This window comes from Hipposideros armiger, unplaced genomic scaffold (genome assembly GCF_001890085.2).
Source record: "Hipposideros armiger isolate ML-2016 unplaced genomic scaffold, ASM189008v1 scaffold_633, whole genome shotgun sequence".
NCBI classification, from domain to species: Eukaryota; Metazoa; Chordata; class Mammalia; order Chiroptera; family Hipposideridae; genus Hipposideros; species Hipposideros armiger.
In genome coordinates this window covers 344,524-363,752 of record NW_017731983.1, presented here as the reverse complement: position 1 = coordinate 363,752, position 19,229 = coordinate 344,524, and the positions used below count along the sequence as shown (strand labels likewise).

Genomic DNA, 19,229 nt, shown 5'->3' with positions numbered 1-19,229 from the left:
GCAGTGTCACTGGCCCTCATGTGGATCTGAACCGGGGCCCTGCTGCTCAAAGCTGGCAGCTCTTAACCAACGTGCCCCTCGGCCGGCCCTAAACACATTTTTATATGTTTATTATTTGTATAATCAAGTGTATTGCCTTTTAATTTTTACCATTTTCTTTAAAATGGTCATATTAATTAGGTGCAGGCTAGGTGGGTGTATCTGGAAATGTTACACCTTTTCCTCTGGGGAATTACTCTGTTGCTTCTAAGCTTAGAAAGGCCTTTCGTTTATTATAGTATCCCCCATTCTTCTCCAGTTTCTATATGGCTTTTAAAAATTCATCTGGAATTAGTTTTGAAATATAGTATGAAATAGTCTAAACTGAGATTTATTTTCTTTTCTATATTTTATTGCATGGTCCTGCACAATCTTTTCCACTGGTTTGTGATTTCTTTTCAAAATCACCCCCAACTAGGGTCTATTTCTGGCCTCATCTTTCACCAGTTTGTCTATTTTGCACCAGCAACTTTGTAATATTAAAAAATGAAGGAATGAATGAAGGCAGGCCTTGGTTAGAAGAGGAACTTGGTCTAGCTGCAAACAATGAGATCTGCTCAGATGGAAGATCTAGACAGGACTTCCAGCAAATGCAGGAATGGTCGTTATAGGAAAAAAGTATTTGTTTGAAGCCAACTATTACAAGAATACCAGGGACACTGCTCAGACATCTCTAATCCTCTGAGCAAGAATGGAAGCATGACCTATTAAACACAAATAAGGCTGGCTGATATTGTGATGGAATTGACGATTTGGCAGGTGAGGGGAAAAGCAGCAGACGTCATATTCAGGCATCAGTGAACCATTTGTTACAGCACCTTGAGCTTCTATTGGAACAAGGGGCTCAACCAACCTTCAGTGATTGGAGAGGCGAGATGTGTGTAACAGGATTTGATAGCATGGATACAGTCCTAATTAAAAGGTTTTGGAAATGGAAGGATGGGCTGAAGGACCCAATTTTGGTTTACCTGTCTATAATCTGTATGAGAAAGATGAACACACACCCTTGGACTAGGGAGAGATTAATTTAGAAGTCTCGGCTGCAATGCAAACTATGCCAAGTATTGTCATGGGGTAAACAGCTCCTGCCCACAGGCTAAGGCGGCTGGAGTTTCATTGTTCTAACTCCACAGATGACTAGAGGGAGAGGCAGCCTGGCCAGGTGTGGAAGGGAATTTGGACCTGCCAAGAGAATGTTCCCAGAAAAGGGCTGTGGAGCCAGAAAGCCGGAGGCCCTTGAATTCTGAGTGGCTACATGAAGGGCTAGTAAGAACCAGTGAGGAGGCAATCACCCATGATCCGGGCCTTGAACAACCACCATGATTATCTTATGTACAAATGCTTTCCCATGGCTCACTCATAAACAGGACGGCGGGAGAGAAAAGCAGGGAGCACATTCCTGATGAGGAAGGACGGACAACAAAGCCGGAACAGCTAAGGGGTCCGGAAACTGAATTCACCAGCGTTATCGGTACAAACGCATTTATAAAATGTCTCTGCACAAGCTGAGCAGGGCTCAGTTCAAACAGCAGGGTGACTCACCTCAGAAAGTCCCCGCTGAAAGACAGCATGGTGACAGCTCTACAAAACTTGATTGTTTGTTGTTCAGGACGCCAGAGGGCAGGATGAGAGAGAGAGCACAGGGATTGAAGATAAGTCAGGGAGTGCAGTCTTGGGGACAAAGGAGTTCAGAGCTCTGCTGCTCAGGGAGAAAGCTGCTTAGATAAGATGGCTGTCTCTGCCAGATGACAGCCCCTGGGCCTATACGGATCAACCCAGCCCCCCAACCCCCTTTCTGAAAAGAGAGAAGGGGGCAGGGCGAGGCAGTGCCTCGGTGGAATAGGCTTTAGAGCTACCCAGGCAGGGACTCCTGGCTGGGACCCTGGGAGTCACCTCACCTCTCTGTGCTAGTGTCTTTTTCATTGGGGTAATAGTCCTACCTGCCCTATACGATTGAGGATATTAGAGCTTTTGTTTTAAAGAGCCTGCAACAAACCCTTATGAAGGTGAGGATCGGCACGATTTGGGCCCATGAGTAGACCAGAAGGAAAAGGAACCGCTGGTCATTTGATGGAGACTGAACTGAGGCCAGCCTGGTGCTCAGCGACAGTTCATTTGCAGATATGCCTGGCCGTGGAAGGCGGCTCCCACCTGGCAGAGGTTGCCCTTCTCTGGACCCTGCCTCCCGGGCACCTGTGGATCGAACAGGAGGGGAGACCACAGCATGGCAGCCCTTCAGCCCTTACGTGACCTGTGTGTGGCTTTGGTGTGGTCACTGCAAAGACCTGAGTGGTCTTCGGCAGTGGGAGCCTGGGGCTTGGAGAAGAGGAGGGCTGACATGGGCCTGGGTGGGAGAGGCCTGGCCATCACAGCTCCTCCTTGTTGCTGTTGAGGGGCTGGACCAGAGGCCCTGGAGTCTGGGGGTGACCTACGGGCCTATGGGAGCCAGGCCACCGGCCGCTGTCCTCCCTGCGCCTGCCTGCAGCGGCATGGTCCTGCAGAGCCCCACTCTCCACTCTGTGCTGCCGCAGGCTCTTGGTTCCCACCAGCCCCTGTGTTCTCAGGTACCCCTGCTGGCAAAAGGGCGGCAGCTTCTGGCGCGTTAGGGCGAACAGGAAACAGGACTCTACACAAAAGCAAAAGGAGATGAGTGAGTCAGGCTGAGAGGTGTGGAGAGAGGTACAGGAGAGGCTGCCAGTGCCCTGGGGGCCTCCCCAGCAGCCTCCACCCTGGAGCTTGGAGCCCACTTTTCTGGGTACCTCACGTCTGACCCGAGTAGCCATGGAACTCATCCCCCAGAACTCATGCCTTGACTTTTGGGGAGATGGGAAAGCAAGGCTCTAAAAGGAAAGCAGAGGCCGGCCGAGTGGCTCAGTTGGTTAAGAGCTCGCTCAAGAGTGTGAGCTCTGAGCAACAGCGGTTCAAGTCCCGGCCCGAGCTGAGCTGCCAACAGGCGGCAGGATGGCTCAGCTAAAAAAAAAAAAAGGAAAGCAAACCACAGAAATGACTCAGCTTCCTGAGATCAGGCCCAGCACGATGCTCAGCCCGAGGTGGGGGCTCAGCCTTCTGGGAACTTGGTCAGTTCCATTTTGAGCTCACAGCTGCCTGCAAAGATTTATTCCCTCAACAATATTGGAGTTGCAGACACTGTGTGTGAGCCCTGTTCTCAGCACTGTGGGGGTTATAAAGAGAAAACCGGTCACTCCGCACCAGTGATTTATCCTCCTCTGTGCCACAGCACAGGTGCTACGTAGATCAAATCTGACCAATCAGGAAATCGGGTGGCTACGTATTACTTAGAAATAAGAAGAAACCTCTAGAAGAGCTAGAAATAGTTCCTTCTGGATAATGAGAATGGAAAAGCCTTTTAGCCAAGTTATTACATAACTTGGGTTTAAAAAACAGAAAAGATGAAACAGATATGGGCTCAGTTTTCTGAGGGCTTTAGAGACAGGATGGGAAGATGGAGTGTCAGAAAACTAGCTTGAGTTTTTCATCTAAAAAAAAAAAAGGGCATATTGCAATGGATGTTGTGAACTTACATGGGTGAACAGGATGTAAGGTGCTACACAAATATTATTTCCTACTTCACTTTTGACTTACAGCACAGGGCCCCTGGCAGAACAGGCCATGACAATCCTCTCCGAGCAGGGAGACAGCGCATGTGGGGGAGGATGGTAGAGGGGCAGCAAGGTGGCCTGTTGGTGAGCACCACCTTCTGATGGCATACATCACCCCTTCTGCAGGGGTCGGCGGGCAGAGAAGCCCAGCCGAATCTGGGCTAGAAGTAGCAGCTGCACCTCAGCTAAGGGGACTGAGGAAAAGCCCACCCTCTGCCAGCTGGCCCTTTGCTGGTAGGATTCTTCCAGGTTCAAGGCAGTGACACATAGTGGCTTATACTGTTGAGCAGTATTTAGGAGGCTAAAGGGCCTGTCACAATGCTTCGGGAAGAACCATACTCAGGGTGGAAATATGCTCCTTCATCGGTACTGGCATCTTTGTGTACTCCTGAGACCTCAAGAAACAGGCAGGGGTTTTGTAGCTGAGGTCTCTAGAGCTGTAACATGTAATTTCATGTGCAAATGTATGGTCAAGGTTGATAGTTGGCAGAATGCTAGTATTCTGCTCTCTGAATTACCTCTGAGCATCTACAAATATTTAGACTATTAATTTAAGCTATTGTTTAAAGCCACCTCTCTTAATATATACATTTTTACTTCAAAGTGGACTGAGGATGTCAGCTGGGGATGAAACAAGGCCCCACTTCCTCTCTGACCTGTAGGCCAGGGGACTGACTCTCTCTCTAACCTGATTTGATATGAACAGTGCCTGATACAAAATTGGTGTTCAACAGGTGTTTGCTGAACAGAAGAATGGATATCCTGGGCATTCAGGGGTTAAAAAAACCTCAAAAATTTGACTTGTTTCAACGAGTTCTCCCTCTGGATCATTAGATTTCTCCTCCCAAGTCCCCGTCTGGGTTAGGCTGTCAGAGCTATCTTCCAGTTCACCAATTCTCTCTTCATCTCTGTCTAATGTGCTACTTTATGTTGAGTTTCTAATTACAAATTTATTTTTTCATTTCCAGAAGCTTTATGTGGATCTTTCTCAAAACTGCCCAGTCAACTGAATTTTCCATAATCTCTTTTTTATTTCTTTATATAATTTAGACGGACTTTATATCCTCTATCTGACCATTCCAATTCCTGCAGTGTTTTGGTTTGATCCTACAGTTGCTGTTTCTGCTGACACTCCTCCCCTCATGGTGGTTTGTGTCCTTGTGTTAAGTCATTTTTGCTTGGGAGTTTATGTTCCTTTATCTGTGGGAACTTTTTGAGACCTATGTTGAAGTGTGTTTCTTCACAGAAGACTTGAATTTACTTCTATGATTTCTGCACCACAATGATAGTGTGAAGTTTGGCCCCAAACTCATAAGAGTGAGGCCTAGTGGTTGGAAATTCTCAGGGGAGATTTCCCCCTACTCCACCCAGAGCCAAAAAGCATCTCCATCTTGGGAGTGTTTTTTGCCTCCTAGTTTATTCACTGAGATCCAAGCTTCTTGGAGGGTCTCTAAACAGACCTGTCACCCTGCTCCAGCCTCGCCTTTCCCACCTGCAAGTGCTGCTCCAGTACTCAGGCTCTAGGCTACTGATGACCAGCAGATAACCCACGTTCAGCTTGGGTTTATGCCTTTCTTAGTATCTGGCCTCTGGGAAGTTCCCTTATTTTCCTGCCAGTTCTTTAAAAAAAACATTTGATTCACGTTTTTAGGTGTTGTGCCGGGAGGGATTTCTGTGAACATCTAGTCCACCGTGTTGTGGGGAAGAGAAGTCTCAGGTTTGGGTTCCTAGATGTGCGTCCTGCAACTCCCCAGGGCATGGATCTGTCTGGTCTCTTTTCAGCCTCTAGCTCAGTCCTTTTGTCCCTCTGGGACAGCGGTTCTCAACCTTCCTAATGCTGTGACCCCTTAATACAGTTCCTCATGTTGTGGTGACCCCCAACCATAAAATTATTTTCGTTGCTACTCTATAACTGTAATTTGTGCTATTGTTATGAATCGTAATGTAAATATCTTTTTGTTTTCCGACGGTCTTAGGCGACCCCTGTGAAAGGGTCGTTCGACTCCCAAAGGGGTCGCAAACCATAGGTTGAGAACCGCTGCTCTGGGAACTTGTTACCTGCATAGAAGCTTCGCAAATCGGTGTCCAAACAGTTCTCCAGGAAGCGCCTCAGAGGTAGAATGTGGCCCACTGGGGCGGTCCAGTCTGTCAAGAAATCTTCCACGATGTGGTGGATGGCCGTGGGTCGAGGCAGGGGCCAGTCTGCAGGGCGGAACCTCACATCCTGCTCTGTGGGGATGAGGTGGGGGCCGCATCAGAGCCCCGCGGCTGGGCTTCCCATCCCGGAGCCGATGGCTTGGTTCCCGCGTGTTCCCAATGCCTCCTTCCTCACTCATACTTGGCTTTCCTGATATGCCTCTGTGACAGTCATGGTCGGCTTGTTCAACAGCCATCTCCAAATGTTTGGCAGGTTAGCATAAAGAGGCGGGACAAGACTAGACGGGTCCCTTATGGTATCAGAGGGCAGAACTAAGGGTAATCACTTGAACTTGGTGTTTTTCTAAGACTCACGTGGACTGAGGTCTTTTGTGGCTGCTTCAAAGCTGGTCTTTCTGTGAGCAGACTCAGGCCCTGCATCCAAAGGGGCCTCAGAGCTCATCTAGTCCATGTCCCCCTGGTGTGTACTCCCCTCTGTGGTGTCCCTGTCAGCTGGCCTCAAGCCATGACCAGCCATTCCTGTATTGGGAAATTGAAGTCTAGGAGGCAACCCCTTCCACTGTCAGATAGCTTTGACTATTAGTTGCTCCGTATATTGACTATAAACCTGTGTTCCCGTCACTTCTGCCTATTGATACCACTTCTGCCTTTTTTTAGGTCACCCTCTTCCAAGTGACAGCCCTTCAAGTTCTGAAGCGGGAGTCGTGTTCCCCAGGGGGTTCATCTCTTGATAGCTACTCTGTGCCAGGTACCATGCTGGCATTCTGTAAATGTTATCTCATTTACCCTCACACCATTCTATAAAGAAGGTACTATTTTTATCCCCATTTTACAGATGGGGAAGCTGAGGCTAAGACGTGGTCCAAGGTTACACAGCAAGGAAAGGACAGCCTGGGGACACTGCCCAGCTTTCTGTATTCTGCCGCTACACTCCGGCGCTAACCAGTTCCAGTTCCTTTCCCTGTGACTTCTAATGGTCAGTGTCCAAGTCCCCCCTCCCCACTCCATGGTCAGCCTCCTTTGGAGACACACAGCAAAACAGTGTCCCTCTCACTATGTGGTGCCTGGAGGAGGTTGTCACTATGTGGTGACAACTCGACACACAGTGAGGTCTGAGGAGTGCCCGGGCTCGGGGGGAAGCAGCGGCCTGGCTTACCGGTGGGCAGGTGCCTGTAGTAGTAGATGACAGGGTGGAGGAAGTTAGACTGCCAGGCGTCTTCCGTGTGCCCTACAGACCGGTCATAGAAGAAGACGTCCTTGTCGGGTCCGGAGAAATTTCTGCCATACTCCATGTTGATGACGAACAGCCCATGCCTGGCCTGCCTTCCTGTGATCGTCTCCAGCTGGGCCAGCACCTGCATGGGGAACTCCTCCAGGTACTCGAATGCTGTGGCATTCCTGGGGGTAACGGCAAAGTGGGGGGACAGGACCCTCAGGGCTGCAGCAGAGGCGAGAGGAGTGTACCCGGAGGCGTGTGTGTGTGTGTACGTGAGTATCTATTCCCTCCAAAAAGTGTGCAAACTCTGAGCAGCCCCGATCCCTCACTTTAATATTACTTATTGCTGAGCCCTGACTTACACGCAGGATGGATTCCAGAAAACAGAGTAACCTGAAATGGTGACTGGGGGAAAGGATGACCCAGGCTGAGGGAAGAGTAATGGAAAAGCCTTGGGGTGGGGTGAAGGGTGACTTCCTCGGTGTGTTCAAGGGACAGGAGGAAGGCCAGAGGGCCTGGAGTGGAGTCGAGGGGGCGAGGACAGGAGATGCTCGGAGGTCCGTGGCAGGAGGGCAGGGAGGGCTTGTGTGTGTCATGATGGGAACTTCTGGTTTCATCTGGACTGAAGCGAAGCCACTGGCCCCTGGAGGGTATTGAGCAGAGCAGAGATGAATTCGTGTGACTCACATTTTAAAAGGACCACCCTGGCCACCATGTTAAGAGCAGACCACTGCTATCTCAGTGCAGGTGAGTGACGCTGGCGGGCCGGACCAAGCTGGCAGTGTGGAGCTGGTAAGAGGTGGTCAGGTTCTAGATGTAATTTGACGGTAGAGCAGACAGGATTTACAGATAGTGTGAATGTGGTGAATGGGTGTGAAAGAGGAATTCAGAATGATGGGAAGTTTTTTCGCTGAGCGCTGCTGAATTTCTTGCACGTCCCTGAACTTGGTGTGCTGCTGCACCCTCTGGCTTTGGACCAGGCTGTTCCCGCTAAGGGTTCTTCCTCAGTCTCATCTGCCACCTGCCCTTTGAGGCCCTCCCTCTCCAGCCCTTCCACAGTTTCCTGCTCAGGAAGTGTCCCCTCATCACTTGACTGGCACGGAGCCACCAGGGAACTCTTAAATCACATTGGTTGTGCTCTCATGTTGCAGTTTACTGCTCATCTTGACACCCAATGCTTCCTACGAGTTACCTTTACTCCTTCCTATAGTCTTGCAAGGTAGGTGTTATTATTCCCATTTTGCAGATGAAAGGCTCAGAGAGGCTAATTAACTTGCCCAAGGTCACACAGGTAGACAAGAGGCAGAGCCAGGATCAATACCCATATCTGTCTGTCCAGCTGCAGAGCTGGTGGCGATTTCACTGATTTTCCCCAGAATAAATCCACCGCCCACCCCCCACTCCCCAGCCACGTCCCTCCTCAGGCTTCATCTTAGGAAGGAACCACTGGGCTATTCCATACCTGGAAATTCCACACCTGGACTAGGAAGAGAAGAGCTGTGATAGGATGTCTATGGTGAGGCAGGTGGAGGGGAGTGTGGTGGGGGTGGGCTACTCACTCCTTCAACAGGACGACGTCAGCCAACACACTGAACATCTGGTAGAGCCCGGAAGCCTCGTTCACACGCCGGAGGATGGAGCTGGTCAGCTGTGTGATGGGGTGCTCGGTGGAGGGCCAGGCGACGCCATGGTGGCGGTGTTCCAGCAGCCGGTGAACAGCACGCACTGAAACGGCCCGAGGGAGGGGTGGCATGCTGCACTTAGAACTTTATCTCTTACCATCAGGAGGGACAGAAGGTCCCCATCAACTTCAGCGAACTCAAGACACTGTGCACGGTGCCAAGAAGACGCCTTTAGAGCGGGGTCAGCACATGGTTTCTGCAGAGGGCCAGATGGGAAGCATTTTTGGCTTCGCAGTCTCTCTCACTGCTCAATTCTGCCTCTGGTGCGAACGCAGCCACAGGGGATAGCTACATCAAGGGATGCAGCTGGTTTGGGTCCCCAGGCCATCATTTGCCCACCCCTCCCTTAGGCCATCTGCATCTGGAAGTCCCACAGCTGTCACTCCACACTGGTATATCCAAACCAGAACCAGAACCTTCCTCTGAGACCTCTCCCCACCTCACAGCCCCTACTTCTATCAGAGACTAGCAAACAGAAAGGCTTTGACTGCTTCTTCTTCTTCACAGCTTGAATCCAATCTGTCACTAAGTTCTATTTTGAGGTGCTGTGTATATATATATGTAAGGACAGAAAAGCAACGGCTGTCTAAAACAACAGGGAGATGCTTTTCTGTATACCTGGGGCTGCTGTTGACAGCTGTGAAACTGAGGCGCTGTACACAGGTGCCTGCTCTTCCAAAATGAATTAACACAACACCCCGGTCCGCTAAAGGCAAGGCCACAGACCACCCATGACAGGGGACTCAGCGGGCCAGCAGTCATGGAGGATGGCAGCCTCCCAAGACAACTGGCTCTCTGGAGGAAACAACGGGTAAGCTGAGTTTTGCAAAAGGCTGAGGAATTACACAGCTAGAGAAGTTTGGGGGCAGTGCCCCGACAGAAGGAGCACATCTGTGAAGAAATAATATATTGAGAGAGTCTGGCACGTTTTCAAAAGCAGGCCAGGTTCGGGCTGGAAAGCTGAGCTGGTGTCAAAGCTCTGGCTGCCATGCCCAGGAGCTGGGGCTCCCCGAGGGGAGGTGGGGAGCCACTCAAGATCTGTAAGCAGAGGAAGGAAGATTTTTTTTAAAAAGAAAGGTTGTTTTGGCAGGTACTGCGGTATCTGGATGGGAAGCCAGAAAGACCAGTGGCAGGAAGACCAGTCAGAAGAGACGAAGAGGCCCCAAGTCAGGGAGCGAGCCAGGGAAGGACCGCAGAGAGGTACAGGAGGCGGATGGGCAGCGCTTCCAGCATGTCTGACTTTCCGCGTGGTTCCAGTCTGTGCTGCCAATCTTTGATCTTCTGTTATTTACTCTGCCTTACTGTTTTCTACTTGTCTCCCTTGGGACCTGTTTCTCAGCTGAACGATGAGCCAGGTCCTGGCAGGGTGTACCGTGTACAGCCACACCACCCTCCTTCTGCGTCGGGTCCTCAGCTCGTAGTAGTGACCACAGCAGTCGGTGGCCTGTCCACTCAGGACTGTTCCCCACTTGCCTGAAGCTTAGTGGTCAGCTGTGAGCGTTACAGTCAGGCACGTGCCACCCACTGGCTGGGTGACTTTGGGCAAATTACTTAACTTCTCTGTGTCCTAGTTTCCTTACCTGCAAAATGGAACTGAAATAACAGGATCTGTCTCATGGGGCTGTTGTAAGGATTAAGTACGTGAGCTGGGGAAAGAGCAGGGGGCAGAAGGAAGCAAGAGAGACGGACAGTGACTGTTAGGAGAATGGGTGCAGGGAGATGACATGCATGGGAACAACGAGGAGCGTTTCTTGTTGGGGAGACACAGCTGAAGAGACACTCTTCTCATTCTGTGTGCATGTGTGTGTATTCGATTTGCAAATATTCTGCTTTATAGACTGCTAACACTCTCTCCCTGGTTTCCTTCTCTGACAACACGCATCGGGTATAAAATATATCATCTGCAAATCAACAGTGAAACATGATTATCTAAGCCAAACTGGAAGGATAGTGAAATGCAAAAATGAGCAATAAGGCAGTATGAGGCATCAAATTAAATACAGAAATGTGAGGATGCAGGACCCGTATGGCATTTACGGCAAAATTAACTGGCCCATGGAACACCCGCCATGCAATAAAGCACCCACCCAACAAGCTACCGAGAGTGCAGAACGTTCATACACTCAATACCTACATTTCTGAAAAAGAGCTGATATAATCTAATTGCAATTTTTGTTGAAATCTGTTGGTGCCCAAAAAGTCTGTGTGTGTGATGCTTCAAAGCTGCATGGTCCCTAGGCGTGGCTTTATTTAGTCCTTACAGCAGCCCCTGAGGGTGGGGAGTTGCCTTCCTTCACACCTCTGACAGCAGGATGTCCCACCGGCTTAGAGACCTTATGAGGCCTCCCCTCTGAGGCCACCCTGCTGGGCAGGAACCTAAATTAGCCTTCAAGCTGTGTTCTTGCTAAGCTAATACATGCGCCTCACCTGCACAGGGTGTAGGCATGTAACATGCCATCCCAGATGTACGTACTTTTTTTTAATTATTATTTTGTATTGTGAAACACATTTTTAGAATTAGTTTCAGCTGTACAACACAGTGCAATAGTTATACTTTTTACCCCTCGAAGTGATGTACGTATTTTTATACCTTACCTGATGCTTTCCTAGACATATCCTCAGACCACGAAAACCCACTGCCGTCTGCCCCAGGCAGGGAATTTATGACACTCGACTACTGATGAGCAATGCCTTTAAGGTTGCTGGAAATCAGGTGTGTGTTTACAGACCCCGGAATGGTTCTGTCTGGGCTCACCTGTGTATCGGAATCCATGGATGAAGCCCCCGGCAGACTTCCGGTAATCCACAGAGTGGCTGGCGGTACCCAGTACAAAGAGACCCCGGCTTCCCTTGGATTCATAGCTCGCTCTGACCAGCGGGTACTTCTTGCTGAACTCACCCCCTGAAGAGAGTCTGAGGGACCTGTGAGTAGAAAGATTATTAATAAAAATCTGTGTATAAAACACTAACTGTATGCCAGGCACTGAGCTAAGTGTTTTACATTCCTTATTGTATTTAAAGACACTGCGACCGCAGGAGGTGGGTATAATCATCTCCATTTAACAGATGGAGTAACTGAGGCTCAGAGTAAAGATGTGGTGGGTCAGGGCCAGGGCCAGGATTCAAGCCTGACTCGAGGCTGGGCTCTGTGTGACCTGATGGGACAGGAGGGTCTGGCTCAGGCTGTCTAGGTCCTCCTTGTTTGCCTGTGCCTTGGCCAGAAGGAAAGTGAAACACTGGATGGGTTCTTTGATACTAAGCCTTGCCAAGGTACTGGGGTAGCAATGTCTAGAGACGAGGCTCCACAAAGCCGCTCTTCAAAATACAGTTATAAGTAATTTTAGCAGCTAACATTTTACTGAGCATATACTGTATGCCACGTATTTCCCTATATTTATCCTCACAATAGCCCTAGGAGAAAGAAACTACGGTCCCCATTTGAGCAATGAAGAAACTGGGGCCCAGCGTGGTTAAGTAACTTCTCCAGAGCACACAGGTTGGGTAAGAGGGAACCTCAGATCGACCCCACCATCTGTGCTCTTAGCTGCCACACTGCCCTTCAGCAAATTCACCTCCTGCTTCTGTCTGAGCCTGCTTTCCCATCTCTCGGGTGGGGGATTACAACACAGACGAAGATATGCTGCTGGTGCTCCAGGAGGCAGGGCCTAAGGGAGCCCAGGGGGCCGAGAGCTCATGCCTGGGCAAAAAGCCAGGCATCACCCGCACCCACGCTGAGGATGGGGTCCTGAGAGCCCTGGTGCTTCTGGACGGGGCACTGCTCCCCCCAGGGAGGCGGCGGAGGGGTTTGCTAGGAGATCCCAGCTCCTTCCCTGTTTGCACTCACTTGTTGAAAATGGAGAAGTCAAAATTCCAGCCCAGGCAGCGGATGACCTGGTCGTAGGCCACGCGCATGGCAAAGTTGTCACTGTCGTCCTGGGGGAGGGTGATGGCGTCGGCACTCTGGTTGCCTTCTTCCAAGTAGAACTTTAGGGTGATGTGGAACTTGCCCTCGCGGTCCTTCACGACAGCCAGATCTGTCAGGTCGGACTCGAGCAACCCGTCCAGGGACTTCAGCTGGTAGGTGTCCAGCAGGCCATTGTTGATAGCCCTGGGGCCCAAGAGACATGCCAGGAGAGAGAAAGGAGTCTGTATAGGGTACAAGGAGACTCGGAGGAGAAGGGGTGGTTAGACCAGATGCGGTCAGGAACGGCTTTAGGGGGGCTGGAGTACAGGAGACACATACAGCAGCTGCGTGGCATACCTGAGGTCTCCTACGTAGTGGGTGGCCCAGGAGAGCCGGACCCGGGAGCGGCTCAGCATGTGGATAAAGTTGGTGACACCTAAGATGTTCTCTGCCGTCTCAAAGGCCGAGTTCCCACGGCCCAGGATCAGCACATTCTGACCCACAAAGTCCTTGGGGTCCACGGACACAGACTCATAACCCTCCACGTATTCGGAGCCAGGGAAGTCAACCAGGTTGGGGACTGACAGACCAGTGGCGACAAGAAGGACGCTGCAAGTGGAGGACAGAGGGAAGATGGCTTAGTCTCTTAGCTATAAGACATTAAGCGACAATCACTCTTTGGACCTGTCACCTGGCTCGCCGGCCTCACCTAGGCTGCTGACTCCTAAAAGAAAACAGGACGTTCATTCCTTCATTCATCTGTTTATGGACCTATAGTGGACACAGCTGCCCTTACCCCTCACTGGGATTATACCAGATACTAAAATTAATGTGACTCTGACAGGAGAAGGTGGCACCACTGAGAAGTTGAGTAATTTACCCCATTTTGAACACAGCAGTCAGGCTAAGTGTCACCCTCAGTGATGAAAATGAGACTTCCACTTTTTCCCCTTTCTGACTTGCCTGGCAGATGCAGACATGTATTGAGCAGTGATTCCCTACCAAGCCCTGTACTAAGTGTTTTATGCGTCATCTTGCTGCTCAAGCAACCCTGATGGGTGTCATCTGGCATGCTTTATAGGTGAGGAGGCAGGCCCTGCAGGGCCCATGGCCTCCAAAGCTCCTAAGAGAGCAGAGCCAGTCTCGGCCACAGATCAGCCTGATTCCAAAGTCCTGCTCTTTGTATTGGTGGGGACTGCAGTCCTGTGGTGCCACCGGGGAGCCGGATCCTGCCAGCCTGCTGAAGAATGGTTTGATCACAGGGTGATTTCAGAAACCAAAGGCCTGTAGAAGGTGCATACACAGCCCCCATTGCTCCATGTTTCGTGACCCTTGTCCACCCTGCTTATATGTGGCCCCCTTACACTGTGGCTCAGCGGTCTAAAGGCAAGGGTCCAAATTGGCCCAACCTTTCTATCCCTGGGCAGTAACAAGCAAGGAGCAAGGCTGGGCCTCTGGCAAATGATACGAGAAGACGAACTCTGATGGAGCACCTGCCGGGAGCCAGGTGTAGGCTAATGGCCAGGAAGTGAGAGGCAGTCTGGTGCAGCAGAAAGAACATGGCCTTTGGGATCAGGAAGATATGAGCTCAAATTGCAGCCACACCACTTAAACACTATGTGACAGCACCAGTTACTCAACTTCTCTGAGCCTCGGTTCTTCATCTGTAAATAGGGATCAGTGAACCTCCCTCATAGGGTCCTGGTGAGGATGAAACAACTGCATATAGTATGTGACTCTGAATTTGAGATGTCCACATGACGTGAAGCTTTCTCGCAAGCTAAAACTGAATGCTGGCAGCACTGCCTGTAGAGCCTCCCACTCCTGTTCAGTTCTATATCCCACTGAGTTCGTCTAATACTCGACCCAGCATTTCCCAGGATGTGTTTTGGGGAACACTAGTTCCAGGAGATGTTTTACAAAAGGGTTTTGTGGGTACACAAGCTTAGGCAATGCTGAACACCCAATGTTGTTGGAGTGTCACAGTGAATATGAAGATGTTAAAGGCTGAAAAATCCTGGAGGAAAGAACTGGTTAGTATTTTCCAAACATATTTGATCACACTTTTTTTTTTTTTTTTAGGGCTCCCGTGAGATGCCCAAATGATGGCTGAGCTGAACCTCCTGGCACGAATTTCAGTGGGAGCAAGAGATGGAAGAATTTTCCCATTCCTCCCATACCACCCAGCCAACAAAGGGGTGTCAGTTCTTCCAGGAAAGGCCCCAGCTTCAGCAAGTGAGCTCCGGGACCCGGTTCCTTACCTGCACTGGTATGCCTGGCCCTTCTGGTCGGTCAGGATGAAGTAATGGCCATTCCAGGCCTGCCGATCCTTGTCCAGAGTGACGTGGGTGATGGTTGTGTTGTACAGCACGTGGAGCCCCAGCCTGTCTGCGAAGTCGCCTAGGTAGCGTACCATGTCGCCGGCATCCGGGAAGTAGGCGTGGGAGTAGTGTCTGAAGAGCAGCCGAGGGTCGTGGCTGAGCAGAGAGTTCCAGTCGTGGCGGAGGTTGAACTCGGAGTTGGCCCTGCCGGTATACCGCTTGTTGATGCTTATGAGCTTGCGGTGCCGGGGGTAGCGTGTGAAGAAGCTGCCTGGACACGCGGCTCGTTCGAATACCGTGTAGTCCCTTCCTGCCCTCTGCAGGAAGTAGGCCATTTGCAGGCCTGCGGGCCCGGCACCCAGGACGCAGTAGTCCCGGTGTGGGGGTGCCACGGCTTTAGAGAGGTGCAGGGTGAGAGCCAGGTACAGGGCAATGGTTAGGAGCGGCCCCGGGGAGCCCCACAGCTGGGCTGTGACGGAGAGTCCCATCCTGTGGCAGACCAGAAGAGTGAGGCCTCGGACCACTGATGGCCTGAGGCCAGGGGGAATGCGTGAGGAGCAGAGGCCTGGAAAGAGGCAGAGGCTTGCCAGAGCTCTGAGATTTGGGGTGGAGCCAGGACCAGTATCTAAAAACCTCGGAGCTCATTTGCTGCGACTCCACTGGCTCAAGGAAGGATGGAGCTCCCCCCAGGAATCCCCAATCCCAATTTCCTTCAGGGCTGCGGTTCTCAGGGGCACCAGCCCTCTTCTTACTGCCATGGTAGGAAGAGGATGGGTGTTAACCCATTTTCTCCCTAATTTGAAAGAAGTACAACAACCCTCCTGTACCCTCCCCAGGCTAGACCCCAGAGGGGCAGGTATCTTTGGCCACTCCCCCGCCCTCGAGACGGAAGGAGGTGTGGCCTGAACGGACCCCGCCCCCAGCCAGGTGCCTGAGTCTCTTCCGTCACGCGACAGAGAAGCCGAACACACCTGCTGCCACGCGGGCTCGAGGCCGCCCTCCCGCTAGCGCGCAGTTTAGGAAACGCCTCCCGCGCGTGCGCGGTGCCCACGCCCGCGGCTCCGGCCTCCTCGGCGCCCCCCGCCCCCCACCCGAGCTCGCACCTCGCAGCCGCTCCGCAGGCAGCACACAGTCAGGACCGGACCGCCCCAGCTGGATCGCGCCGGTAGGCCTCCCCGCTCTCCCGCCCGCCCGGCCAATGGCAGGGGGCGGGGTCACGTGCGCGTTGCGCAGCACGCCGGGGCGGTCCGGCGGCCTTGGTCTCTCGGCCGCAGAGGAGACCTTCACGTGCAGATCCTCCGGCTGGCGTGAGGTGCTGGGCTAGAGAAGTGATCCAGCACCGGCCTGGGGCTTTTGTTTTCAAGCTGTGCTTTTTCCCTTGTAGTGAGACACGGGAGATGATGTTTTGGAGGTAATCCCAGCTTTTACACTGCACCATTAATGTAGCCAAAGACTAGTTGGCTACCTAGGTTTGGGCGCCTGGAAACCAGGCTGGTGAAGCTAGGACACAAAAATCAATTAACAAGTATTTGCTACTATGGACAAAAAAGGAGTTCTATAGAGTCACCTCACAGTGCTCTGCTCATAAATTACTGAGCCGGTCCTGGTCAGTAGTCATGCCCCAGGCACATAACTTCTTTAGTAAAAGGTTTACCTTTGCCTCAAAGCAAGCACTGTCCATTCTGTGCTTCACACACCTTTGATATATCTGGTTTCAGACCCCCTTAAGCGAAACCACTGAGAGCACAGAACCTTAATTATCCTGTAACCCAATCCTGCCTTGCTTTCTCCCACTCACCTGTAATCTTTCTTCCATTCCCTCAATTCAAATGCGTAAAAGAAACTGCAAACTGTCATTCTGAGCATTTTTCTCAATCTGTTGAGATCTTGCTTCAAGGCATATCCTTGGTTTGGCTCAAAATTTTATAAAAATTTAGAGGTTTGAAGTTCTCATCTGGACACTACAATGATTTTATTGTTTACTAAGAAACTTGCATGACTAACTTGATCTTCCACCAACCGGTGATGTAGGCCCCGATTCTGTTTCCAGCTTCCTGTAGTTATTGGCCAAATGGAGGTTTAGGGGTGATTTAAGATCACAAAGTTAATAAGTGGAGCCTGGAATTATGCCCCCCCCTTTTACTTCAAATTATGAACTCTTTCTAAAACGTTTCTTATTCATTCATGAATCATGTTTTATGAGCTTGGTAATGTAAACAAAGTGGCCTATGATAGGCCAGGAAAGGTCCTTAAACATAAACCCACTGCTAATGCACAGTAACCACGTGGCTGAAGCAGAGGGAATGTGGAGAATGGCAGAAGGATCCTGACCTGCCATTCAAGTGAACTAGATGATCGTAGCTGGTTTTCCTGAGGTGGAATGTGATTGTCAACAATCAAGTTAGGTATTATGTCATCAAAAATATTTAGGGAAAAAAAGATTATGATTCCGTGTATGCAAATATGGCGAGCTTTGTGCACAGAGACAAAAATGGAGGAACAATTTATAGAAGGGAAGAAGTTACAGGGAGGGGCAGTTACCACCTTAGAGCTCTCCTGTAGCGTTCCCAAGTTACCAGGGCAGGAACTCCTCCCATAAACCCTAGCTCCTCCCACAGGCCCCAAATGGGTATGTTAAAATGTCATAATTTTTCTCAAGATTTACATGGGCAGAACACAGTACATTTGTGAGGGAAGGACAGGAACCTTCAAGGGGCATTAAGTAGTCCAGTGAGATGGGACAGAGTTCTCATGGGAAGGCAGCCATGCCTAGTCTGGAAAGAACTCTGGTCTTCCAGCTTTGTGTGGCTGGAGCTTTTCATTAAAAATAGTAGCTGTGACCTCTAAGTACCCACTAAGGAATGCCACTTACCTATAATTTTCATAGCCTGTATCAGCATCAGAGAAAAGCTCCACTAGAGCAGAAATGATCTTTTTCACTATGGTGACCTCGTGTTTTTTTCCAGTATCTTGAGGGCATACAGGAGGCCCTCACCGAACATTTGTTGAACATTGAAACCAGACAGGCCAGGAAAAATTCTAACCAAAAGTAAAGTAGGGAGGTCTACTTAGTGGTTGAATATTTGAGAATGGGGGCTGGCAAATTATTTAAGTACTTAAAATAGTTGCTGGTCTTATTTGGTGAATAACAGGGAATTAGGACTGTTAGGTGTGGCAGGGCCTTAAGACTAGGCTGAGCCGGGATTGTAGGTAGCAGGATGTTACCGAAGGGTTTGAATCAGGATTGTTTTCAGCAGTTAACTTGGTGGTCCCAAGCAGGGCAGATGAAAGGGGACAGATCAAAGAAACATGTGGATGCTGATGTGCAATGTTTTGAGAGTGAGCATGAAATCAACTTCTACCTGCCCATCGGTTGCAGCAAATCCCACTGGATTGCATCATGAGTCTTCAAGAGGCAGCTTGGTGAGCAGCAGCCTCATTTTGAAACCTCTTGGCACTTGTCATGCCACTTTAATGCATACTTTTTAACACTCATTCACTTAAATTGCAAATGCCCTAAGAAGCATGTTTATGCTCCATCTTCCTAGTAACTCCAACAAAGTTCAATAAAGTTTTACTTGGTTTTTGAGGGTCAATTATTTTGATTAAAATAGTAACTTTAGGAATGTGACTCTAAAGCGGAGCCTGTTTCCTTATCTGTACAATATTACTTCCACCAGCATAAGTTCTGTGTCAGGCTCAGATATTTCTAGAAAGCTTAGTGTACCTGGCAGAGTAATTACTTCATAGTGTCAAGAACAGAACGCTATCCCCTTATAAAAACAACTTTACGTATCCTAAACATCTGTAGCTGATTTATGATGTCACTTTGAGGGTGCCAGCCTGGGACTGTCACCAGCCCACGCCAAGCTTGAAAACAAGTTACAGACCGTTATGATCACTACTCAGTGGAACATGTCAAAATCTTCTAAGGCAGTCTCCTCCATGAGCTGCAACCCACCCCACCTCAACTTCCAAAGACGGGGCCCTGCTTCATCCTGTCCTAGAGATTTGTGTCTCTAGGGGCAGTAGGTGGTTATGGCACACAGCCAGCTGGCACTCATGTTGTGGAAATGGACATCTTATGGGGAACTCCATAAGGGGCCTCCATGGATCACACTCTTCAGGAAAGGATAATTTTACGGGCTTCTAAGAACAGAAAAATCTAGGGCATTTACCCTCCAACAGGAATGTAAGACTCATAATGCTCAAGAACAAATGATGGAACCCAGATTATGACCTTCAGACAAGATCCTTCTGTATCTCACCCTCCGTCTCCCAAGGGCTACT

General features: G+C 50.2%; 1 protein-coding gene and 1 long non-coding RNA gene across 5 annotated transcripts in view; one reads left to right on the top strand and one right to left on the bottom strand.

Moving 5' to 3' along the window:
- Positions 1 to 7,146, top strand: part of LOC109372396 (uncharacterized) — an 11,262-nt gene extending 4,116 nt beyond the window's left edge. Inside the window, exons 2-4 of the long non-coding RNA XR_002122041.1 lie at positions 6,474 to 6,564; positions 6,652 to 6,792; positions 7,051 to 7,146. This is a non-coding gene — a long non-coding RNA (uncharacterized LOC109372396). The remainder of the gene's footprint in view (positions 1 to 6,473; positions 6,565 to 6,651; positions 6,793 to 7,050) is intronic.
- On the bottom strand, positions 100 to 19,186 carry FOXRED2 (FAD dependent oxidoreductase domain containing 2). Of its 4 annotated transcripts, none has more exons than XM_019625555.1 (9): positions 16,043 to 19,186; positions 14,880 to 15,690; positions 12,976 to 13,227; positions 12,559 to 12,822; positions 11,470 to 11,636; positions 8,592 to 8,757; positions 6,973 to 7,214; positions 5,718 to 5,888; positions 100 to 2,665 (listed from the first exon to the last, which is right to left on the bottom strand). In XM_019625555.1, exons 2-9 carry the CDS (start codon positions 15,425 to 15,427, stop codon positions 2,406 to 2,408), a joined length of 2,070 nt encoding a protein of 689 aa, XP_019481100.1. In that variant the 5' UTR covers positions 15,428 to 15,690; positions 16,043 to 19,186; the 3' UTR covers positions 100 to 2,405. The 4 variants fall into 4 exon arrangements, with proteins under 4 accessions (XP_019481100.1, XP_019481101.1, XP_019481103.1 ...); XM_019625556.1 differs by having other exon boundaries at positions 14,880 to 15,428; XM_019625558.1 differs by having other exon boundaries at positions 14,880 to 15,143.
- Positions 19,187 to 19,229: the final 43 nt, after the last annotated feature.